Below are 25,657 nucleotides of genomic sequence, written 5' to 3' on the forward strand. Positions count from 1 at the left end.
TCAGGTTCAAGCGATTCTCCTGCCTCAGCCTCCCAAGTAGCTGGGATTACAGGTGCCTGCCACCACGCCTGGCTAATTTTTGTGTTTTTGGTAGAGACGGGGTTTCACCATGTTGGCCAGGCTGGTCTTCAACTCCTGACCTCAGGTGATGTGCCTGTCTCAGCCTCCCAGAGTGCTGGGATTACAGGCGTGAGCCACTGGGCCTGGCCAGAACATTCAAACTTTGAATGGCAAAGTACTGTACCTAAAATTATGATTTGTCTATAGAGCAAAATTGTTTCAGATTTTTCGTAGATAAGGAGTTGTTATATGGGAGTTTTTCTGAGCTTCTAATTTTTTCATACTTTTTTTTAAAGTTACCTGAAGAGCCAAAGCTGACTTTGGATGAGTCATGTGACCTTGATGTTGAAAATGAAGAAGTCCTAACTTTGCAAGAAACTCTGGAAGCACTTAGCCTCTCTGAATACTTTAGCACTTTTGAAAAGGAAAAGATTGATATGGAATCTCTGGTACTGATCATAGTTTGCTTCACTTCGTTTGAAATTGTTTTTCTTGTGTATAGATTGAAAATTAAGAATAAACACTTTTGTATCAAAATATATTCAGAGTAGACAAAGACTGAAATGGTTTAAAAAATTGAAAAACACAGAAGATTATTTTTTATAATCTGAAAGGCTTTTCTGAGTATGATGCAAAATCCAGAAGCCATCAAAGAAAAAAATTGTGTAACAGTAGACACCATAAACAACATCTAAAGGCCAATGATACATTTGCAACACACATTATAGGCAGAGGGCTTACTTCATTAATATTCAAAGCTTCTACAAATCAGTTACAAAAGACCATCACATCAGTGTGATACGTAAATAGGCAAAGAATATAAATGTGATTTGCAGAAAAGGAAATAGCAAATGGTTTCTTAGCATGTGAAAACTCATAAGAGAAATGGAAATTGAAAGTACAATGGGATTTTTTTTTTAACTTACCAGTTTGAAAAAATAGGAAGTTTGATAATACGCTGTGTGGCCAGGATGAAGGGAAGTAGGCATTGTGATATATTGTTGTTCAGACTCTAAATTGGTACAGATTCTTTGGGGGGCAGTTTGGCAATATCTTTAAGAATATAAAAATTACCCTTTGCTTCATCAATTTCATTGCCAGGAATATTTCCTATAGAGAAATATTCACGCAAGAATATCTACAAGGATACTCACAGCAGTGTTTGCAATATAACAGAACATTAGAGACACCATTGGTGTTGAGGAGTAGTGTGCTAGTGAAATCATTTATGGTACATCCACATAATGGAGTACACTACAGCTGTTGAATGAATGAAGCAGTGTCAGAGATACCTGTCTCTGAGATACATTTACATGAAGAGAGCAAAGTTCAGTACTGTCTGCATAGTAGACCACACACACAGAAAAAAACATGTAGGGGTACTATGCATACATAAGACATCTCTTCAAAGAGCGAATTTCCACAGTTGCTGCAGAAAGGAGAATTGTATGGTTGGGACAGCAGTGGAAGGAAGATATTTCATCGTATGCTTGACTATATATAGCTTTGGAATTTTGTATAACATGTATTTTCTGTTAATTAATAGAATGATTTAGGTGTGGAGGCCTAAGATTTTATAACCTAAACCAGTGCATGATTTAAATACGAAATAATTAACTTTTAAAAAGTTGAGTGGTTCTTAGATTGCTTTAGATGATGTGGTTTCTTTATAATTTTCATATTCTCATTTCAGTTCTGTCACTAGATTGATTAATGTGCTTGTCTGTTTCCTTTTAAAGCTTATGTGTACAGTTGATGACCTGAAGGAAATGGGGATACCCCTTGGACCCAGAAAGAAGATAGCTAACTTTGTAGAACATAAAGCAGCCAAACTGGTAAAGTTCACCTCTGACTCAAGCAAAACTAAAACTTGTGGTGTGACCAGCTTGTTTATATTGTAGAAAATTTTGATACTGCTATGGTTAGGTAAGCTAGTTTGCTCCCTACCTAGGGCACAGTAAGGGAGCTGATGGAAACCCAGACTTAGGAGTCAGTCAGAGTTGGGCTTAAGTCCACATTAGGCTAAGTGACCAGCCGGGTTTTCCTGGGACTAAGTTCCTAGGATGAAGGGCTTTCCGTTTTAAAATGGATATTTAAGGTTTTCCTAGTGCAAAAGCTGGTTAAGTTCTGACAAATAAATTCTCAGCTCAACCATTCATTAACTGCATATTAATGAGCAATTTTTATTTGGTTTTATTTGTTTGTTTATTTTGAGATGGGATCTTGCTGTGTTTCCCACTGCTGGTCTCAAACTTCTGGGCTCCAGCTATCCTCCCGCCTCAGCCTTCTGAGCATGAGTGATTTTCTTAATTTTTCTCATCCTTTGTTTTCTTCATTTCTAAAATGGAAGTAATAATACCCTCCTCATAGGGTTGGAGTAAGGATGAAATAATGCATGCAAAGCTTAGCGCCAAGTAATAGCTTACTTTCTTCCCAGTCCTTATCATCTAAAGAGATGAGGCAAAACATACACACTAAAGTCTCATTAAACACTAAACAGCAAAAATTTTTAACAATACAAAACAAGGCAACAACTAAAAAGCATTTAAAACTAGAACAACTGGAAAAATATACTTGTTTTATTAATTTTAATTTATTGATCAAATTAATTTTACAGAGGTTTTCTAATTAGAAAAATTAGATGACAGGGTGGCTGTCTTGTTTTTATTGTTGTTAACACGCTCTTTGATGATCCTTCCATCTTTTGAATTTCTATGGTTCTGTTATTTTACTACCTATTTGGAACTTAACCTACGTCGTTTCTTTATATGGAAAATGACTATAAAGTCATAGGAGTGATTTTTTTTTTTTTTTTTTAGTTAGCTTAAGGAATTGAGTCTTTCAGCATTGTATTGAATAGCTACCTCTTTTAAGTCAGGCACTGTGTTCAATTCTTGGGAGCCGGAGATTAACCAAGACTGTGCTATCTAGTTAGGGGGAGCGTGTTGAGCTCAAACGACAACATACCAGCCCCATAATAGCGTGCTGTGTGTTCTGTCCTGAGGCAGATGAGAGGTGGCGGTTCTGGCTTGTTGAAACAAGCATGGGGTTGGCGAAAGAAGACTTCCCCAAGGTGATGGTGCTTGAGCTTGAAGGAGGGGTAAGATTAGGGGAGATGGCCTTCTGGAAGCTGGCATGTTGTTTTCCTGTAGCATCAGGGAAGCTGGAAACTGGGAAGGGCAGAGGGTTCCAAAGGTCCAAATGGCAGGTGTGAGGGCTTGGATTTTGTCTTGTAAGGGAGTGGTTCTCAAACATGTTCTTATGGCCGTGAAAGTCATGATGTTTTTAAACAAACATTACAAAATACTGACCTGCTTGTTCTATCACAAGTTATGATTTAGCACCAAATCATCTGTGTAGTCTAAATTTTAATTTTAACTTTTGGGTTGTAGAGAGTTTACTTGGTCACAGTGCACAGATGAAGTTGGAAAGGTGTGAAGTGGAGGTGGCTGCAATCTTGTACAGTAGTAATTGTAATTGTACCATGACTGAAAGAGAGATGATAGGGTATAAGGTAGGAGGTGGAGAGGAAGGGAGCAACTCAAAAGACGTTTTAGACATAGACAAGCAGTATTTGATTAAGTGCTGAGAAAGGTTATTAGTTAAGAGGTATCTTTCGTGTCATTTTTCTTGTATGTTGAATTGTTCTGTAATTCCAGTTTACAAAGAGCTTTTCATCTCATGTGAGCCTCACAGCATCCCTGTGAGTAGATTCCCAGGCATCTGTCTCTGATGAGCCAAGTAGTCAAACTGAGACTAGGACTCAAGCGTGTCAGTGTTGTTCCTGTATACAGGCTGCATGCTCCATACATAAAAATGCTTGTCTCTGTGTATACATGTTTATACATCAGTGAAGCAAAGCCGGTAAAAAAAAAAAAAAAAAAAAACAAAAACAAGAAATGAGAAGCTTTGTATTCAGGCCCTATACCATGTTCTTAATTTATTCTGTAATGAAAGGGAAAAAAGTAGAAAAGGATTCTATAGTTCTTGAAGAATTTGTAGGAGACTGGTTTATGGACTGCAGTTGCTTAGATATATAAATTATGGCATTTATAAGAATGTTTTGAAATGAGCAAAAATCTATAGAGTGACATTGTTTTTTAAATTAAAAGGTAATTGCCTTTGGATGAACCATGAAACTTTCTCAGCTGAGTTGCCATTGATTGCTTTACAGATAACAAGGTGCTACTAGATAAATACAAAAGTAATATGGTATGTCCTGTTGATTTACTGTAACTGAAATAATGGGACCAAAATTAGTGATTATAATATAATAAGGAGATCAAATATTTGTGATATTTGTGACTGTGTACTTTTTTTTCTTTTTAAAGCATCTTAGTAATTTTCATTTGAAAAGGAATTGTTTCTAGTGTTGGGAATATTGATAATCAAGTATGTATATATTGGTTCAGTGTTTTTTTTTTTTTTTGAGAGGGAGTCTCGCTTTGTCTCCCAGGCTGGAGTGCAGTGGCATGATCTTGGCTCACTGCAACCTCTGCCTCCCAGGTTCAAGTGATTCTCCTGATTCAGCCTCCCAACTAGCTGGGATTATAGGCACCTGCCACCATGCCCAGCTAATTTTTGTATTTTTAGTAAAGGTGGAGTTTCACCATGTTGGCCAGGCTGGTCTCAAACTCCTGACCTCAGGTGATCCACCTGCCTTGGCCTCCCAAAGTGCTGGGATTATAGGAGTGAGCCACCACGCCCACCTATGTTGGTTCACTTTTAAACACTGTTGGTTCACAGTTTAAAAATTATTGCGAAATTTTGAACAAAACAACTCTTGGCAACAGGACAGTTTCTGATTTCCTCAGACAGCTCTCAGCAATTTAGAATGTTTTATGAATTTAACGGGAGGCACTCCTGAGTGAGAAAGCACTCAGAAGTGAGAAACCCTGAAAATGTTCCTTATTTCGGATTTTAGGCTTAATTTTGTATTGCCTCCAAAGGGCAGAGATAACCTAGCCTTCTAAAACACTAATGGAGGAAACAGTTACAAGCTCGCTAAGAGTTTTCTTTTTTATAGATTACCTTTTCAATTAACCAGTTAGACTTACTTTCCTGATTTCCTGGTGTTTGGAATTCAATAGTAGATAAATCATTTTGGCCAGCTGTGTTGTTTAGGCACTGTTAATAGCTGTTTAAACAGAGACTAACACTCAGTCATTCACAGCCTAACTTGTGTTATTGGGAAGTAAACAACTCCCCCTCCCACCCAACTGTTTAAATTTCTCCTGTGTTACTGTTGCTGCTGTATTCAGGGCAAATTACAAACCAGTGTGAATGACTTTTCTCTCATTATAGAGATAACACCTTTTTTTTTTTTGTCCTGCTCTGTCGCTCAGGCTGGAATGCAGTGGTGGATCTTGGCTCACTGCAACCTCCGCCTCCCAGTTTCAAGCAAGTCTCTTGCCTCAGTCTCCCGAGTAGCTGGGATTACAGGTGCATGCCACCATGCCCGGGTAACTTTTTTGTATTTTTAGTAGAGACGGGGTTTTGCCATGTTGGTCAGGCTGGTCTCAAATTCCTGACCTCAAATGATCCACCCGCCTCAGCCTCCCAAAGTGCTAGGATTACAGGCATGAGGCACTGCGCCCAGCTGAGATAACACCTTTTATGTAGATACCCCAAAGCTTTTGTTCATTTATGGAAGCGCATAGATCTTTTAAAAAATTATTTATTATTTTTTGAGACAGGGTCTCACACTGTCACTCATGCTGGAGTGCAATGGCGCACACATGGCTCGCTGCAACCTCCACCTTCTGGGTTCAAGCAATCCTCCCACCTCATCCTCCTGAGTAGCTGGGACTTCAGGCATGCACCACGTGCCCAGCTAATTTTTCTGTAATTTTTTAGAGATGGCGTCTTGCCATATTGCTCAGGTTGGTCTTGAACCCCTGAGCTCAAGTGATCCACCCACCTCAGCCTCCCAAAGTGCTGGGATTACAGGCATGAGCCACTGTGCTGAAATGCCTAAATTGTAAGTGTGCAGTAGGGTAAGTTTTCACGATTGCATGCACTTGCATCATCACTGCCTAAAACAAGAAATGAACATTTCTGTGTTCATTTCTATGTTTTGTGTTCATTTCTATTTCATGAGAGAGCTCAGGTAGCTCCCTCATGCTTCTTTCTAGTTAACTCCTCCCACCACAGAACCGCTCTTCTGATTTCCTTCAACATGGAATAGTTTGCCTATTTAAAAAATTCATATAAGTAGAATGAACAGTATGTATTCTTTTATACTTGGTTTCTTTTACTTAAAGTAATATTTTTGAGATTTGTCTAATGAGAACCAATAGTTATACTTAGTTGTAACTGTTTTGCTATATTTTCTTTGTTTCTTAATTATTTTTCTTAAGAATTTTCAACTATAGACATCATGACATTTGTTCCCTAAATATTTAGTATGCATTTCTAAAAAGGACATGTAAAAATTTTTTTCAATTAAACTTTTTTTTTTTTGAGACAGGTCTCTCTCTGTTGCCCAGGGTGGAGTGCGGTGGCACGATCACAGGTCACTGCAGCCTTGACCTTCTTGGCTGAAGTGATCCTCCCACCCTAGCCTCTTGAGTAGCTGGGACCACCGGTCTCCATTACCAGACCTGGCTAATTTTTAATTTTTTCTAGAGATGGAGGTCTCACTATGTTGCTCAAGTTGGTCTTGAACTCCTGGCCTCAAACTATCTTTCCCCCTTGGTCTCCCAAAATGCTGAGATTACGGGGTGAGCCACTGTGCCTGGCCTGTACATTTTTTTTTTTAATCAGCTGAAGCAAAGGCTGCAGGTAATGAAAAGGACATTTTAAAAAGTAATCACAATGTTGTTACTATTCCTGAGAAGTTGCTAATCATTCCTTAATACTGAGATAGCATGTTTTGTAATGATAGCTGAGAGCTGAACCTTTCCTCATGATTATGTTATTAAATTTTGGTATTTTACAGAAAAAAGCAGCATCAGAAAAGAAGGCAGTGGCTGCCACTTCTGCAAAAGAACAAGAGCAAAGTACCCAGAAGACTAAAGACATGGCTTCCCTCCCCTCAGAATCTAATGAGCCAAAGAGGAAACTTCCAGTTGGTGCTTGCGTGTCTTCGGTGTGTGTGAATTATGAATCTTTTGAAGTTGGTGCCGGACAGGTAAGTTTACGTATTGACTAGGACTACATAGTTCATGTTGAAATCATACATCTTTATCGTGTGGCTTGGCTTTAAGTTCTTTAAATATTTATTTAACATTTATTTGGGATGTGGAGAAAACTGATTTTTCTCTTAGTGAAAATTTTTTTCTTCTTCAACAGTGCTCAAAATAAGGGATTAAATGCATACAGAACGTGTTGTCTGACTTTTGAAATTGTCTCTATTTCAGTTTTCCCACCACTCGTACTTTTATAGCATCAGTCTGTTATGGCCACTAACAACACAAGTGGCCATAGTTAAAAAATTATGTTCAGAATATACTTCAGTTTCTATGAGAGCAACTTGGCTGTATTGACTCAACTTATGTTTCCTAGTACTCATAATTCTTCCCTTGGGGAAAAAGTCTTATAAAAATTGACCAATGCTGCATTTAGTAATATGCTTTAACATACTTATATCACAGTGGCTTTTAGGATTATTAAAATCCTTTTAGACAGTGTTACTGTCAGGATATTTACAGTTGAGTATGTAAAGATGCATTTCTATAAGTGAGTTCATGAAGGTACAAAATGAAATTGGATGTTTTATTTGTATTAACAGTTAAGTTTTAGAGGAATATATTCTTATTTAAGTAAATATTCCTTTGCAACTTCATTTTCTTTTCTTTTTTTCTTTTTTAGAGACAGAGGCTTGCTCTGTTGCGCAGGCTGGAGTGCAGTGATGTGTTCATAGACCATTGTAACCTCAAAACAAGGTTTTGGGGTTTGGGTTTAAGGGACACCTCCTACCTCAGCCTCCCAGGTAGCTGGGACTGTAGCCATGCACCGCCACACCCAGCTAATTTTTTCATTTTTTGTAGAGACAGTCTTACTGTGTTGCTCAGGTTAGCCTCGAACTGGCCTCAAGCAATCCTCCTGCCTTGGCTTCCCAAAGTGCCGGGATTATAGGCATGAACTACTGCATCGGGCCTACGACTGCATTTTTAATGACTGCTGTAATCAGTAATGACTAATTCCACTGTTTGGAGAGATAATGACTTATTCTTATTTCCTTATCATTGAAGGTATTAGTTTCTTAAGGCACCATAACAAAGTTCCACAACCTGGGTGGCCTTAAACAGTAGAAAATTGTTGCCATACAGTTCTGCAGAGCAGAGTAGATAGGGTGGTGGCAGGACCATTTTCTCTCTGCAACTTGGAGGGGAATCCTTTCGTGTTTCTTCCAAGCTGCTGGGGATTTGCTGGCCATCTTTCGCAGTTCTAGGTTTACAGATGCATCCCTCCAGGCTTCGTTTTTATGTCATATTCTCCTTATCTCTTAATATCATCTTCCTTCTGTGAGTGTCTGGCTGTGTGGCCAAATTTCCCTTTTTTATGTATCAGTCAGATTAGGGCCACCACAGTGATCTCATTTTAACTTGATTACCTTTTTAAATACCCTATTTCCAAATAAAGTCACATTATGAGGTATTGGGGGTTAGGACTTCAACATAAATGTTTTGTGGGGACACAGTTCAACCCATCATATTTAACATATAGGCAATTTCTACTTTTTACTCTTTTAAGTTGTCTAGTGATGAATATTTTAAAGCCAGTTTTCTGTGCACATTCTTTATTATTTCTTCCAGTTAAGTTGGTAGACATAGAATAGCTGGGCCAAAGGATGAAAACAGTCCCTTCCCTGGGGAACACATCAATCTGGATTCTCACTGGCACTTTAGAAGGTTGCCTGTTTCCTCTGTCCGTTGCCAGTACTGGTATTATCATTTTCCTTTAAAAATATGTAGTAGTTTCACTTTGACAACTTGATTCTAAAGAATTAGTTTTTTGTGTGTATTTTCGTGCAATTTTTTTTTCTTTCTTGTTAGTGCTTCTTACTTTCTTTTTAGTATTTCATTTACGTTTCTGATAACCCCATAGGGAAAATGGTATCACACTGTATTTCTTTGAGCACTAGTGAGGTTATTTTCTCATATGTTTTTTAGACATTTTTCTTTTGTGAAGTGTTGAATTTACCTGTTTTTCTATTTGTTTTCTTTTTTTCTTTACGGACATTTACAAAATATTTACATATTAAAGTTATTAGCTCCTTGTCATGTATGTTATAAATATTTCTTCCAGTTTGTAATTGTTCTTTAACTTTCTTTTTCTTCTTTTTGTTTGCTGGAACAAAACCGTTGAATTTGCAAATATAAGGGCAAGCCTAGGAATGTGAAGTCTAGACTTTGTTAGAAGGGACAGCTTAGTGTAGTAGAAAGAGAATTGGATTTGGAATTAGAAGTCCCACATCTAAATCCGCACTCCACCATTCACTGGCTCTGTGTTCTTGGGTAAGTCGTGTCACATATTTGAGCTTCACCATAGGCACGATGGTTCTTGCCTTGCCTTGCCTCCCTCTTTCTGTGTACCTCTGTTGAACACTTGGATTATGCCATTCATTGTGCTTCACTCTCAAGATACTGAAGTAAAAAGACACATTTCCTGCTACTGAGAACCAAATGAAAGAGCTTTGCAAATTGTACAGTGCTATTCAGATAACTGTGTTTTCTCTTGGAGAGGCTACATGTAAGCTACTCAAAATGTGCTCTTTCAGGACAAATCATTTTCTGATGGAAAGAAACTTAACTGGAGAGGATGATAGTTATAATAATAACAGAAGTAACGCTCACTGAGTGCTTAAGCTGTGCCAAGCTCTGTGCTAACCACTTTATGTGGATTAGGTTATTTATTTTTCAATCACATGTGAGCTTGGCATTGTTATAATCCCCATTTTATAAATCAGGAAACTGAGGTGGAGTAGAGAGAGGTTAAGAAACTTGCCCAAGGTCACACAGTGAATGAAACCATGATTCAGACCCAGGCAGTTTGAGTTTAGAAGTCTAAAGTTTTAACCATATTTATAACCCTAATAAATATAGTAATTCTTATAGACTATTATGCTGTGCTAGACAATAAGTAAAAGTATAGCCAGAGGATATAATAGTCTATAAAGATTTTAAAGATAACCTTTTAGTACTTTTTTTTTTTTTGAGATGGAGTCTTGTTCAGTCACCTAGGCTGGAGGGCAGTGGCGTGATCTTGGCTCACTGCAACCTCCGCCTCCCAGGTTCAAGCGATTCTCCTGCCTTAGCCTCCTGAGTAGCTCGGACTACAGGTGCATGCCACCACACCTGACTAATTGTTCTATATTTTTAGTAGAGACAGGGTTTCACTGTGTTAGCCAGGATGGTCTCCATCTCCTGATCTCGTGATCTGCCCACCTCGGCCTCCCAAAGTGCTGGGATTACAGGCATGAGCCACCACGCCCGGCCTGAAAATTCAAAAGAATTTTCTACTATGTAACATTGGAACAATCATCTTTTATTGTTATTTGATTCTTTCCAGGTTTCTGTTGCTTACAACTCATTAGATTTTGAACCAGAGATATTCTTTGCCTTGGGGTCTCCAATTGCTATGTTTCTCACTATTCGAGGAGTTGATAGGATAGATGAGAATTACAGCCTTCCTACCTGTAAAGGGTTCTTCAATATTTATCATCCGGTGAGTAATTGAATTTACTTTCTTTTTTAAAATCTTTTTTTCTTTTTTTAACATTTTTTACTTTTTTATAGAGATGGGGTCTTACTATGTTGACCACGCTGGTCTCAAACTCCTGGCCTCAAGTGATCCTTCCATCTCAGCCTTCCAAATTGCTAGGATTATAGGCATGAACCACTGTGCCTGGCCTTTTACTTTCTTTTTTGAAGAAGAAGATGAAGAAGCTGTCCTCTTTATCCTAATAAATTCTCATATTCTTATTTCTTGGGAATTAATACCTATCTTGATTTTATAAGATTCAGCTCTGTGTTCTAAGAGGTATAGTCTGACACTTTCCAATAAACTTACTTATCAAAAACCTTTGTTCAGGGAAATAATTCTTTTGCTTTGCTTGCAAAGTAATCTTACACACAAACTGGAAAATCTTTTCATAAGTGTCAGTATTTGAATAAGGTGTGGAGAAAAATAAAAATCTCTGGTTTGCCATGTATCCATTTTCTTACCCAGTGAAGGCATATAACTCAAAACAGCTTTCATAAATTTCTTTTATTTATTCATAAATTCTTCTATTTATAGCTTGATCCAGTGGCATATAGATTAGAACCTATGATTGTTCCAGATTTGGACCTAAAAGCTGTTCTCATTCCACATCACAAAGGCAGAAAAAGACTTCATTTAGGTAAAAAGCAAATACTATAAAAACTTTTTTTCCTGTCATTTGTAATCTGTAATGAATTATGAAAATTTTGACACTAAATCGTCTCTGAGAGAATTAATATTATTTAAGTGCCTACTATGTTCAGAACTTTTAAACTAAGAATTTGGAAGAGCTTTAACAAAGTTACAAATGAATTCTTTCTCTTTGATGGCATTCTAATTGTCGAGGTAATTAGGAGTAGGGAGAAGTTGGTAATAAGGCAATAAGATGCATAATTAGATTTTGATAGAGTTTGGTTATAAGTTTTGGAATTAGGAAGAAGAACAGTTTTTAAAGTAATGACCAGACCATCAAGAAAGAAACTTGATGTTATCTAAGTGAGCTGTTATTTTCTTGCTAACTAGACACACTTTTCTAGTGGAAAAAATTCATTAAACATAATGGATTGGTGATTCCAAGTAGAATTAGGTTTCTCTCCTTCCTGTTAATGGTGTATATTAACCCTACATTTAATAGTTTGGCTGGAAGGGATGGGAGGGGTAGAAGAGAAGGAAAAGGGATCGTGCACTCTTATGTGAAAGTGTGTTTTTTGTTTTGCTAACATGCTTTTTAAAAATACTGAACTCTTTTTTAGTTAAAATAAGATGTGTGTTTGATAACTTAGAGACCTTGAATTCACACGTGATTATTAGACAATAGTAGAAAAAGTGAAGGAGCAGGGGTTTCTTCATTTCTAATTTGGAGTTTAAATTGTGGTTTTATCAGAATGTTTAATTCTCCACTTGAACCTGGGAGGCGAAGGTAGCAGTGAGCTGAGATCATGCTGCTGCACTCCAGTCTCCGCGAGACTGCGTCTCAAAAAAAAAAAAAAAAAAAAAAAAAGGAATCTTAAATTCCCAAAACCACTTCCTGTTTACGGATTAGAAAAACAGTGATTTTTAAATCTCGTAGGCCTCTTTTTATTTTTATTTGTTATTTAAAATAGAGACAGAGTCTCACTATGTTGCCCAGGCTGGTCTTGAACTCCAGATCTCAAATGATTCTTCCATCTTGGCCTCCCAAAGTTTTGGGATTACTAGCGTGAGCTACTGTGTCTGACCCCCGTGTTTAAACTTACAGTAATAAAAAGGGGGGAAAAAAAAGCATAACAATGTGCTTACTTTTTTTTTTTTTGAGTCGGAGTTTTGCTGTGTTGCCCAGGATGGACTGCAGTGGCGTGATCTCGGCTCACTGCAAGCTCCGCCTCCCGGGTTCACGCCATTCTCTTGCCTCAGCCTCCCGAGTAGCTGGGACTACAGGCGCCCGCCACTATGCCCTAATTTTTTGTATTTGTAGTAGAGACGGGGTTTCACCGTGTTAGCCAGGATGGTGTCGATCTCCTGACGTCATGATCCGCCCGCCTCGGCCTCCCAAAGTGCTGGGATTACAGGCGTGAGGCACCACGCCTGGCCGAATGTGCTTACATTTTTATGGTATTTGAACTTCTTTTATTTGGAAAGAGGAAATTTATAGATTTTGGCTGGATCAGGTTTAGTCATTAAAAACAAAAAAAACCAAAAAACAGAATAAGACTCTTCATGACATTTTAACATGTTGGTTCTTGGCTGAGGCACTCCATATATTTGACATTTAAAAGAGGAAGAAGCAGTCTTAACCTGTCTGAGAAGAGTGTTAACTTGTAATTTTTGTGAGGCAGAAGTTTACCCAGTGACTAATTAACTTGTTGTGTCATCTTAATCTCTTTAGAATTGAAAGAAAGTCTCTCTCGTATGGGATCTGATTTGAAGCAGGGTTTTATTAGCTCTCTCAAAAGTGCTTGGCAGACATTAAATGAGTTTGCCCGTGCTCATACCTCTTCAACCCAGTTGCAAGAAGAATTGGAGAAGGTGGCCAATCAGATCAAAGAAGAAGAAGAAAAGCAAGTAGTTGAAGGTAAATTTGACATTTGAGGCATTTTCTAATACAAATGTTTTATATGAACATAATACTTAAAAGTTATATGATGATGCGTTTCCTTTCTAGACTTTTTGGTTAAATTATAGAAGCCCTTTAAAGGAAAATCTGTGAAGATAAACTGTACTGTCAATTGCATTACTTCAAAACCCATGGCATCTTTTTTTAGTGGGTTTTTATCTGATAGTTACTGAACTTTTCCCTCTGCAATTTAAAAATTATATTGAGATTCTTAAGGCCAGAGTGGAATATCTGAGTTGAGAACTCAATTTGTTTTAGTGTTTGCATTTTAAAGACTCACTCTGAGAAGTTTTTTTCCTGATACTGTTGTTTAACTAGACTTGTTGTTTAACTAGACTTTAACTACTGTTGTTTAAGAGACCTGACATGCAATGTGAAGGTCATTGTGCTATGATGTTTTTTGACTTTTTCAGATTCTAATCCTATTTCCTTTCTTTCTACAATGCTTTGTCACCCCTTATCTTCACAACTTCTCTCAGCTTGTTGGCTCTTTCTCCTCTCTCTCGGGTAACCAGCCCCTCTTCCCCTGGCTCTTTGGAGAACTGGGAGTGAGCCTGGTAGTTCCTCAGATTGCTACCTGCGTCAAGCAGTATTCTCATTGAGCCCAGAAAGTCAGCTAAAGTCAAAGGATAATGATTAAGTGATTGACTTTGATATTGAAATGGTTTAAATTCTAGCAGAAAAGGTTGTTGAAAGTCCAGATTTTTCCAAGGATGAGGACTACTTAGGAAAGGTTGGAATGCTAAATGGAGGCCGCCGAATTGACTACGTTCTCCAAGAAAAACCAATAGAGAGTTTTAATGAATATCTTTTCGCTCTTCAGAGTCACTTATGCTATTGGTAAGTGTTCTTCAATTTGGTAACATTTGAGTGGGCTTTTGGTGCTACCACGTGCAGCAGTTTTAGTTTTAGTGAGATTCTTTTACTGATACTATGTGCTATGAATATTCATTTGAACTCCTATATATTCAGAATCATTATTTTTCCCCTTTAGTTACCCACAAGATGGCAGTATGTCATCTGCTTTTGATCAAAGACCCTTGGTTCTTGCACAGTTTTTGTGGGAATGCCTTTCACAGTGGGAGTGGTAGGGACTTTGAAATCAGTCATTCTTTCCTGTATCCCTGTCACCAAGGAGAATTGCAACACAGCTGTTTAGGAGCTAATCAGTATCCATCTGGTTTTTAAGGACAGCCCTGAGATTACACTGCTTTGTTTATTACACTGAGATTACATTGCTATCATTTGCCCTTCTTAGATAGAGTTGAATAGAATAGAACCTGCATTTTCCACCATTGTGCGTAGAAGTTAATTTCTACTAATTGTCTCTTAAGTAAATATGCTTTTCCTTTTCATAGGGAATCTGAAGATACTGCTCTGTTATTACTTAAAGAAATTTATCGAACAATGAACATTAGTCCAGAACAGCCCCAGCATTGATCAAACTTCAGTTTTACTGTGTGAGTTTATTCCTTATTGAATGTATAAATTCTGAATGTTTGCATTCTCAAATGTGTTGTGTGGAGTTGATGTTGACTGATTTTGCTTTTTTCTGTTACCTCTGAGTTTTCGTTGTCGTTTTTAAAAATTTACAATAGAGACATTAAGGAAGAAAATTGGTTTGTAATGTACACTTCTGATTTATTACAGTCTTCTTTCTAAATTTACATAGAATTTGAGTTCATTTATTTTTAGTTTCTTTTTAAAATAGATTCCGAAGAATATCAGTTAGGAATTCTTTTGGCTGCAGGTTCACAGAACCCAGTTTACAATACATTAAACAAATAGAGGTTTATTTTTATTCTGTAACAAGAAGGGTTCCTCTGTTGAATGACTTTGCTAGACACCTAGAGTGCTCGCATCTTCCCACCTGAATGTTGGCTCTTGCTGCCTCATAGTTACAAGATGCCCCCATAGTTGCAGATACCATGCCTGTATTCACAATATGAATAAGAGGGAAGAGGGGAGAGGGTGGTACTCCTCACATCTGTCGCTCTCTTAATTAGGGAAGCAGAAGCTTGTCCAAAAGTTTACTCATACCTATTGACTAGGCCTGTGTCTAATGTCCAATATCTCCAGTCTGTGTGAAAGATTGTAGAAGTGATATTTTGAGCATTCCCAATCTTTATAGAGGGAAAGAATAGAGAAGGAGGTTAAGTCTGTGATGAGTCAGCCGACCTGCAACTCAGCCACACTCTGTATTCCTAACTGTCCTCCTGAGACACCAGATACCTGTTTTTCTTCACTAGATTATGCATCACTTTTAAAAATTACTAATGTGTTTTTTACGTAGTTAGAAATTTTAAAGCCTTTGAAAGAATCAGATACAAAATGATGAGCTCTAAATTACTGAAATCAAAGGAAGTTCCTGCCATTTTTGGTTTTCTAATCGTAAGTGGTAGATGAACATTCCTTCAGCCTCATCTTCTGCCTCCTCGTTTTAGAGAGGTAGCTACTTTTAGTAGGGTTTCCTTAGAGAAATTTTTTGGCTCCATTTCCAAAATTAAACTTGTAACAGAGTAAAAGAGAACTAAAGTGTAGGCCAGGCATGGTGTCTCACACCTCTAATCCCAGCACTTTGGAAGGCTAAGGCGCAGAGATCACCTGAGGTCAGGAGTTTGAGACCAGTCTGGCCGACATAGTGAAACCCCGTCTCTACTAAAAATACAAAAATTAGCCGGGTGTGGTGGCGGGTGCCTGTAGTTGGGAAATGCAAAGCCAGAAGTGAAAGATTGCTCTCCCATAACTCACCCCCAACCTCCCTGCCTGAGGCAACCAGTGTTCCAAGTTTTGTGTATCCTTCCAGATATCTGTTAACATATCACATACACTTTTAAGTTTTTCTTTCTTAAAAGACAAAAGAGACTGGGCGTGGTGGCTCATACCTGTGATCCCAGCACTTTGGGAGGCTGAGGCAGGTGGATTACTTGAGGTTAGGAGTTCAAGACTAGCCTGGCTAACATGGTGAAACCCTGTCTCTACTAAAAATACAAAAATTAGCCGGGTGTGGTAGTGGGCGCCTGTAATCCCAGCAATTCAGGAGGCTGAGGCAGGAGAATCGCTTGAACCCAGGAGGTGGAGGTTGCAGTGAGCTGAGATTGCGCCACTGTACTCCGGCCTGGATGACAGAGAGTCTGTCTCAAAAAAAAGACAAATGATAGCAAAATTGACACACCGTTATTACCTTTGTATCTTTGAGATTGTCCCATATCTATCCATCCATCCATTCATCCATCTGTCCGCCCATCCGTCCATTCATCCATCTGTCTAGTATCTGTTGAGCACCTTACTTAAGTGCCAGGTGCTATTTTAGGTATTGGGCTTCACAGCAGTGGACCAAAGCCTCTGCCCTCAAGGACCTTTTTTCCTCTAATGGAAGGCAGACAGCACGTGGACAATTGAAATGTACCACATGGTAAAGATTGAGCAGCTGGACAAGGAGGAGAGGAATTCATTTGGGATGGAAGCAAGTTGTTATTGTATATAAGATGGCAAGGGACCCCCTTCACGGGCAAAGTATCATTTGAGCAAGTGAGCCAGGTGGGTATCTGGAGGAAGAAGACCATTTCAGGTGGAGAGAAAAATCTGGATCAGACCATGAGAGTGACCTTGTTCTTTTTATGTATTCTGTTGACTATTGCACCATAATTTGCTTAACCAGTCCCTACTCATGGGCATTTCAGTTATTCTAATCTTTTATTAGTATGAACAGTACTACAGTGATACATGGTATTTTAATAGTTGCATTTCATTCCATTTTATAGTTCTCGTATTAAAATACTTAATTTTACCCCATTGTTGGGGTGTTAGGTGATTTTCCAAATTTTCTTCATTATAAATAACTCTGATATGTAGTTTTACACACTTTTTGCCCATCTCTGTTTGCTTTGGATACATTCTTAGAAGTAGTGTTCTTATTTCTGAGAATATTGCACATTTTTAAAAGATTTTTGGCCGGGCGCGGTGGCTCATGCCTGTAATCCCAGCTTGAGTGGCCGAGGCAGGCGGATCACTTGAGGTCTGGAGTTTGAGACCAGCCTGGCTGACACAGTGAAACCCCGTCTCTACTAAAAATACAAAAAAATTAGCCAGGTGTGATCTCACCTACTTGGGAGGCTGAGGCAGGAGGATCACTTAAAACCCGGGAGGTGGAGGTTGCAGTGAGCTGATTTTGCGCCACTGCACTCCAGCCTGGGCAACAGTGTAAGATTCTGTCTCAAAAAAAAGAAAAGCTTTTTGATCCCTATGTTTTGCTAAATTGCATTCCAGAAAAGTTGCTCAGTTTTCATATTTACCATCAGTATGTAAAGGCCAGTATTCTTGCACTCTTGGAAACAGTGGGTGTTACTGATTTTTTTTTTTAAATATATATATTTTTTGAGATGAAGTCTCACTGTCGCCCGGGTTGGAGTGCAGTGGCGCATCTCGGCTGACTGCAAGCTCCGCCTCCTGGGTTCGTGCCATTCTCCTGCCTCAGCCTCCGGAGTAGCTGGGACTACAGGCGCCTGCCACCACGCCTGGCTAATTTTTTGCATTTTTTTAGTAGAGACGGGGTGTCACCATGTTAACCAGGATGGTCTTGATCTCCTGACCTCGTCATCAGCCTGCCTTGGCCTCCCAAAGTGCTGGGATTACAGGCATGAGCGCCCGGCCGGTATTACTGATTTAAAAATTTTTTTTGCCAATTTGGTAGCCAGAAATTGTTATAATACCATTTTTACTTACATTTCTATTACTAGTGAAGTTGAGCTCTTCGGGTGTATCTTAACTGGCTGATTATGTTTCTTTTGTCAGTTGCCTGTTCTTGACCTATTTGCATTTTCTTGGAGGTGTGGGGTAGGGTCCTTTTCTTTCTTATGGATTTATAAATATATTTAAGGATATCAGCCTTTGTCATTGGAAATATTTTTTCCCAGTTTGAAATTAGCCTTTTAGTTTTCCTTATACTTTGGATTTTTTTGGCGGGAGTTGAGGGGAGCACGTTTTAAAAACACGTAGCCCTACGCCGGTCAAGATGTCTCATGCCTGTAATCCCAGCATTTTGGCAGGCCGAGGTGGATGGATCACCAGAGGTCAGGAGGTTGAGACCAGCCTGGCCAATATAGAGAACCCCAGCCTCTATTAAAAATACAAAAATTAGATGAGTGTGGTGGTGGGCACCTCTAATCCCAGCTACTTGGGACGCTGAGGCAGGATAATTGCTTGAACCCAGGAGGCAAAAGTTGCAGTGACCCAAGATTGTGCCACTACACTCCCACCTAGATGACAGAGCGAGACGCGTCTCAAAACAACAACAACAACAGCAGCAACAACACCATAGCTCAGTCTTTTATGATTAATTAGTTTTTAGATTTTTACATTTATTTTCTTTTAGTTCTTTTTTTTTCTTTCCCATTTGGCTTTGTAATTTAGAAGAGTAAGGTGTGGAAAGCAATTTAACTTTTTTCTTACATAATCATGTCTGTCTGTAACATATATTGAATAATGTACCCTTTTGTCATTGGTTTGATGTTTTTATCATATGCCAAATATTTTGGTGTTGTTTGACATTTTAATTAATATTTGTTTCCTAGGCTTTCTCATCTCTTCTAGCGATTTATTTGTCTATGGTACTTCATTGATTTCAAGTCATACATTTTCCACATTTTAACATCTTTAAATTTGTAATGCATCTTAAAATCAGCTGCTGGGGCTGGTGCAGTGTCTCATACCCGTAATCCCAGCACTGTGGGAGGATTACTTGAGCCCAGGAGTTTGAGACCAGCCTGGGCAACATAGTGAAACCTCATCTCTTTAAAAAAAAAAAAAAAAAAAAAGAAGAAAATTTAAGTCAGCTGTTGTCTTAACGGAAGCTGAGTTCTTTGTGAGAAGCCATGCATTTTCTTCTGCTGGTTACTGGGGGAAGGGTTTTACCAACCTGCCTCTGCTTAAGCTAATTTCTCTGCTTGAGATTTTTTAGGACTATGCTGATAGTGTGAATTCAGCACCCAAAATTTGCAGGGATTATCAGTTCAGATATCGGAGGTTTTATTCCCATTTTCCATTGTTAAGGAAGAGGGGTGCAGGCCTCTTTGCCATCCCTTATGCATGTAGTTGCTTGCTTTTATCCCGCACTGAGACTATAGATGTTTGGTACCCCCACTTTTTGTGAGGGCTTTTCCTTTGAGACTCCCTTTCTGGGCATCTTTTTATGGTACATAACAGTGAAGTGTCACAATCGATGGTGTCTTAGATTTGGTGAAATATGGTGTTTTAATAATTGTAATTTTATGCATAATATCTGGCAGTAGAAGTCCTCAGTATACCATAGTCTTTGCAGTTATCCCGAATGAAGTTGGAAATAATTTAAGTTCCCCTGACGCTCTCTCCCCCAACAAAACAAAGCAAAACAAACAAAACCAAAAGAATAAGTCTAGGATTTTGCCATCACCTTTTATGAAAAACTCAGTAAGAACCTTCTATTTCACATATGATTCGTTCACTGTAATTGTTTTCTTTATTTCTTCCTATACTTGGCTGTAAAATTTAGGCAAGAATTTAAGTTTCTAATACTATACTAGTATCATAAGATAATCCATTTAAAATGTTAACAGTCATTCTATACATGGTTCATTCAAGCTTAGAGCAGTTTTGCTGAATGGTTGTTTTATGTTTATGTCCTTTTAGTCCTTTTTAGGATTGTTCTTTGAAAAGCCTCAAATTGGCCAGGCGTGGTGGCTTACACTGTAATCATAGCACTTTGGAGACTGAGGCAGGCAGATTGCTTGAGTTCAGGAGTTTGAGATCAGCTGAGCAACATAGCAACACCTCGTCTCTACTAAAAGTAAAAAAAAAGAAAAATCACTGGGGGCATGATGGTGTGCACTTGTAGTCCCAGCAACTTGGGAGGCTGAGGTGAGAGGATTGTTGGAGTTCGGGAGATTGAGGCTGCAGTGAGCTGTGATCACACCACTGCACTCCAGCCTGGATTGTAGAGTGAGACCCTGTCTCAAAAATAAATAATTAAATAAAAACGAAAAAGCCTCAAGTTAACATGGCAAATAACTAATATTATTTTTCAATAATATTTTATTTTAGCTGGGTGCCGTGGCTCACGCCTGTAATCCCAGCACTTTTGGAAGCCGAGGCTGGCGGATCACGAGGTCAGGAGTTTGAGACCAGCCTGGCCAACATGGTGAAACCTTGTCTCTACTAAAAATACAAAAATTAGCCAGGCATGGTAGCATGCGCCTGTAAGTCCCAGCTACTTGGGAGGCTGAGGCAGGAGAATATTTTGAACCCAGGAGGCGGAGGGTGCAGTGATACGAGATCGCGCCGTTGCACTTCAGCCTGGGCGACAGGGTGAGACTCTGTCTCAAAGAAGAAAAATAAAATAAAATACTTTATTTTAATTTTTTGAGAAGGGGTCTCACTCTGTCACCCATCTTGGAATGCAGTGGCGTGATCTTGGCTCACTGCAACCTCTGCCTCCTGGGCTCAAGTGATCCTCCTAACTCAGCGCCTCGAGAGGCTGGGACCACAGGTATGTGCCACAAGGCCTGGCTAATTTTTTTATTTTTTGGTAGAGATGGGGTTTCCCCAAGTTGCCCAGAAACTTCTGAGCTGAGATGATCCCCTTGCCTTGGGAGATGATTCACTTGCCTTGGCCTGCCGCAGTGCTGGGATTACAGGAATGAGCCACTAACTTTACAGTTATGGCCATAACTAACTTTAAATTGTGGCTTTTACTCTCTGTACTGGCTTTGCTATGAAGATTATCATGCTGGTTAATCTTACTGTTTCCTGGGCACTCTTGTCCCTTTGGAAGGCCTGTCTGAGGACTTGCTCACAGGCTGTGCTCTTTGGAGGCGGTTTGCAGTGTTTGTCAGTAAAGTTGAGCACTGGTGGATTGTCTGTTCTTTTTTTTTTTTTTGAGATGGAGTCTTGGTCTGTCCCCAAGGGTGGGGTGCAGTGGCGTGATCTTGGCTCACTGCAAGCTCCGCCTCCCGGGTTCACACCATTCTCCTACCTCAGCCTCCCAAGTAGCTGGGACTACAGGCGCCCACCACCATGCCCAGGTAATTTTTTGTATTTTTAGTAGAGATGGGGTTTCACCGTGTTAGCCAGGATGATCTCAATCTCCTGACTTTGTGATCTGCCTGCCTCGGCCTCCCAAAGTGGTGGGATTACAGGCCTGAACCACTTCACCTGGCCAATTGTCCGTTCTTTTACTTAAGAAAAGACAACGGTGCATTATATTTGACTGTAAATTTGTAGAGTTCACTGATGTTTTTGTTTTTGTTTTTTTTTTCTCTTTTTAAGACTTTCTTGTCTGCACAGAAAATCCCAGTACAACTTCCATTGCTGAGAAAATCCTCAGAGGACGTTCCCACTTTGCTCCTGTGATGGATGACAGAAGAGCGATTCATCAACAATTGCTCAGCCACAATCCTCGGATATAGGGATTCAAAAGACAGTACACAGAACTAAGACAGTGAAAAAAATCAGTACCACATTTGGACAGTATCGGTGAGAAAACGTAATTATAAAAATGATGCCATGAAAAATTTCATAGATCAGTTTAGTTGTATAGTTGTCAAAGTTATATGTGATATCAATGAAGAAATATTTGTAGCATGTAAACGGTTATTTCTGTTTCTTAAGAAGTATTGTTAGTGGGCTATTAAACTTGGATTTTTCTTTTTATTAATGCAGTATTTTTTTTTTAATTCAAGTACGAACTTGTTGAGAAACTATAGTAATATGATTTTTAAGAGATTTATGTTCTACTTTAAATGTGAATTGTACTTCTGAGCTGCCTTAATGCAAGATCATTTATATTTGTTAAGAGGAAATAATCAAGATCACTCATATCCCAACTGAATCTGAGGTTTTATAAATCTCTCAAACTATTGCTGAGAGCCTGATTGTGGAAGGAAGTGAGATGCACCTTATTTTCCAGAAGTCTTGTGAAGCGCTCTCCTAGCACGTCCATTTCCAGGAGGAGAAGCGAGCAGATGAGAGGTTTTCCATTTTGTCATCCAAGGTAGCTGTGCAATTGCCTTGTTGCTGAAGTTCCAATAATGTGAAAACCAAAGTAGAGGTTTTTTTTTTTCTTCTTCTTTTTGCTTTGTATTAATTTCACTTATACCAAAGTGTTTGAAAATATAAAATGTATTGCTTCTGGGCTATATAAGGCTACTTCATGACAAGACTGCTTTGTAATATTTCATTTTGTTTTACTATAAATTCAAATTATCTAAATATTTTCCTAATACTACATGGGAATGCTGATTTTCTTCTTTTGTTACGTAGTGGAAACATTTTGCATTGTTTACATAGTTCTCATGGAACATGGAAATTTTTGAAAGTGATATATGATACACATTTTTTGTGTATATATTCTAATTAGTGTGAATAAAGCAGTGACATTAATGCATTTTTTTAAGCAGCAAATTTCTGTATTTCTCTTGTCTTCCTTAAAAGTATCTTGATGAACTCAGTGTTTATTCCCTTTGTATTGTGAGTATCTGCTTATATGGTCAATACATAGCATTAGCATTGGCTCCTAATGGTAGAGTTAGAACAGCAAAATTTTAAGAACTGTAATTGACTCTGGACAACATAGATTTCAGTCACCTCATTCTACAGCTGAGGCCAGGACACTAAATGCCTTTCCCAGGCTGGGTAGTGGCAGATCTGGGATAGAATATGGTTTTGTTGATTCCCTTTCAGCCTTCATTTCTCTCAGGACTACTACTTTTTAATTAATTTTCACTTAACTTCCCAATACTGATGAAATAAAGAAAAGAGAGGGTTATTTATATATATTTCAATAAAATCCAGTTTGATTTTTCAATTTACATCTGGTTTTGTTTGTGTCATTCAGCCTGTCTTCTGAGTAATGGGCAGAGAAGGACCAGGGTTCGTAGAAGAAGCATATGGCAACTAAGTGGCAGCAGTCTTGCCCTTTCCTTTCAATACTTGAGGAAACAGAAAATAGAATTTTTGGGTGATTGTGCGTGTGGATACATACATACATACATACAGATATACATATGTATGTATGTATTACTATTCAATCTCTTAAAAAACAAAAAACAGTAGGTTCCCTGAGGGCAGAGTCTATGAACATATTGTTTACTGTTGTAACCACCTTGCAGGATTTCAGTCTATAAATTAGGTAAGAGTCCAGTTGCTGAGTGAAACTTGACCTCTGCCTCTTCCTCAGGAGCAGCTCATCCCCTGACAACCTCCCCTTCCAGCCCCTAATCTGGTTTAATGCCCTCCTTTTCCCCAGATAAAGAAAGTCATGTCTCTAGTTATTCCAGAAGTGTTTCATGTGTAGAGTTTGGCACAAAAATTAAAAAGCACCAGCATCTGAAATCAAAGGTGAAAGAGTCGTCACAGTACTGATGAAGACACCCAGGCCTCGTCTGCTAGTTAACGTGCTGTATGATAAGAGGAACCTGCTTTCCAAGTCTGCTGGACATGAGTGCTTCTTGAATCCAACCAGACAAGCATGTTTTTTCAAAACCACAGTATAAGACAAGGAAACTGCACAGATTCGAGTGATTTTTGAGGTAAGTATGTTATTGGAAAGGTGTGATCTATATAGAACCTTGAACATGAAAAGGAGGAGATGCTGCTATCTTGGCAGGGATGATCATGTATTTGAAATAGTAACTCACAGCATTTGGTCTCATGATAAGAGTACTGAAGATTATCCCAGAAAACCTAGGATGATACTGGTATTTATAGTACCATTGTTTCAGGTTTTTATGACTTGAGGCATCTAACTATCTTAATGCTGTACTTTAGTGTTTACCAAGCAGCTTTCTGGTGGAAACTTGAACTGCAGACACTGAGTGTTTTGGTTTTCCTCCAAGTTATAGTTCTCATTGTAACTTAATAAGTTGGCATTCCGGCTTAGTTTGAGTCGGTTTCCCAGGGCTGGGTCCTCAGAGGAGAGTGGTTAGAATTCAGTTCGTCTATGAGCTGGGGTGCTGACATTGTGTTCCTGCTGTTGACTGTCTCCCTGCGGTGCACAGGATGGACTGTCAGCTAACCTGTCTTCATGACATTTCTGTAATACTTCCCAGGGGGTTATCAGTCTTTTCCTGGTATTTCACCTCCTAATTGAGCTTACCAAAACTTAATAGCATACTAAAGAGCTCTAGTGTCCACCTACTTTTATTTGTGTCCAAGCTCTATTTAGCAGTGAATCCTTGGGCAAGATCTTGCCCCCTAACCTCTCAGCAAAGTGTTTTTGTCTTGTTTTTGCTCAGTTTCCTTTCTCATTAAATTCCTCAACCTCATAGAAGAGTTGTGAGGATTAAACAAAAATATGAATAAAATACCTATTGTGGTGCTCAGCACACAGTGGGCACTCAGAATGTTAACTGATTATTACTACTGTTGTTCTTTTACCATGAGCACTTGAGCCCGGGAATGACCCAGGCCTTCATTTCAGGTCACCACCACTTCCAGTCCTCCCTAGGTAGAGCTTTGGCCAGGTTTCTTGTGGTTGAGCCCTGCCAGGGAGAGCACCGTAGAGTCTGCTCACAGAGGCCTCTCAGATATCTGCAGAGGTGTCAAGTGCGTAAGTCTGCAGGAGGCACAGTCATTGGAAAGGGGTGAGGAGCTGTGGAACAGGTGGGCTAGGTGGCATGTGGGGAGGTAATGCTTGCTTCCATGCAAGTCAGCGGGGCTCTTATATAACACTTTTGGATAACTTGTTTGCGCCCTGATTCTCTACTTTAAACTCATTTTGGTATAAGGATCAAGAAAACACTTTTTTTTTCCTTCCTAAATTCTGCCCTCTTTTCTCCCTGCTACCGTTTCCTGCTGTAAAACAGCAACTCTTGGCTGGATGCAGTGGCTCATGCCTATAATCCCAGCACTTTGGGAGGCCGAGGCAAGCAGATCATGAGATCAGGAGATCGAGACCATCCTGGTTAACATGGTGAAACCCCGTCTCTATTAAAAATACAAAAAATTAGCCGGGCATGGTGGTACGTGCCTGTAGTCGCAGCTACAGGAGGCTGAGGCAGGAGAATTGCTTGAACCCGGGAGGTGGAGGTTGTGGTGAGCCGAGATCTCGCCACTGTACTGCAGCCTGAGTGACAGAGCGAGACTCCATCTCAAAATAAGTAAATAAAAAATAAAACAGCAAGTCTTGCAGATTTCCCAAATGTATTGGTCCCACAGAACAATGAAAATAATGTCATGTTGTAACACCAGTGGGAGTTTGGGATATAATTCCGGCTTGTTGTTTAATACTTCTTTCAGCTTCAGATCAAGTGAAATGAGTTTCAT

General features: G+C 39.1%; 1 protein-coding gene across 2 annotated transcripts in view; it reads left to right on the plus strand.

Moving 5' to 3' along the window:
• SEC23IP (SEC23 interacting protein) overlaps nucleotides 1–23,202 on the plus strand; it is a 50,501-nt gene extending 27,299 nt beyond the window's left edge. The window contains exons 11-19 of one of the 2 annotated variants that reach the window (XM_010375987.2): nucleotides 357–509; nucleotides 1,800–1,895; nucleotides 7,001–7,192; nucleotides 10,576–10,731; nucleotides 11,305–11,407; nucleotides 13,133–13,318; nucleotides 14,038–14,200; nucleotides 14,719–14,820; nucleotides 21,662–23,202. In XM_010375987.2, coding sequence (XP_010374289.2) covers nucleotides 357–509; nucleotides 1,800–1,895; nucleotides 7,001–7,192; nucleotides 10,576–10,731; nucleotides 11,305–11,407; nucleotides 13,133–13,318; nucleotides 14,038–14,200; nucleotides 14,719–14,800 — 1,131 coding nt within the window. In that variant the 3' untranslated portion in view covers nucleotides 14,801–14,820; nucleotides 21,662–23,202. The remainder of the gene's footprint in view (nucleotides 1–356; nucleotides 510–1,799; nucleotides 1,896–7,000; nucleotides 7,193–10,575; nucleotides 10,732–11,304; nucleotides 11,408–13,132; nucleotides 13,319–14,037; nucleotides 14,201–14,718; nucleotides 14,821–21,661) is intronic. The other variant, XM_030940386.1, reaches the window with a different exon arrangement.
• The last annotated feature ends 2,455 nt before the right edge of the window (nucleotides 23,203–25,657 follow it).

The sequence above is a fragment of the Rhinopithecus roxellana genome, chromosome 11 (assembly GCF_007565055.1).
Source record: "Rhinopithecus roxellana isolate Shanxi Qingling chromosome 11, ASM756505v1, whole genome shotgun sequence".
Taxonomy (NCBI): Eukaryota; Metazoa; Chordata; class Mammalia; order Primates; family Cercopithecidae; genus Rhinopithecus; species Rhinopithecus roxellana.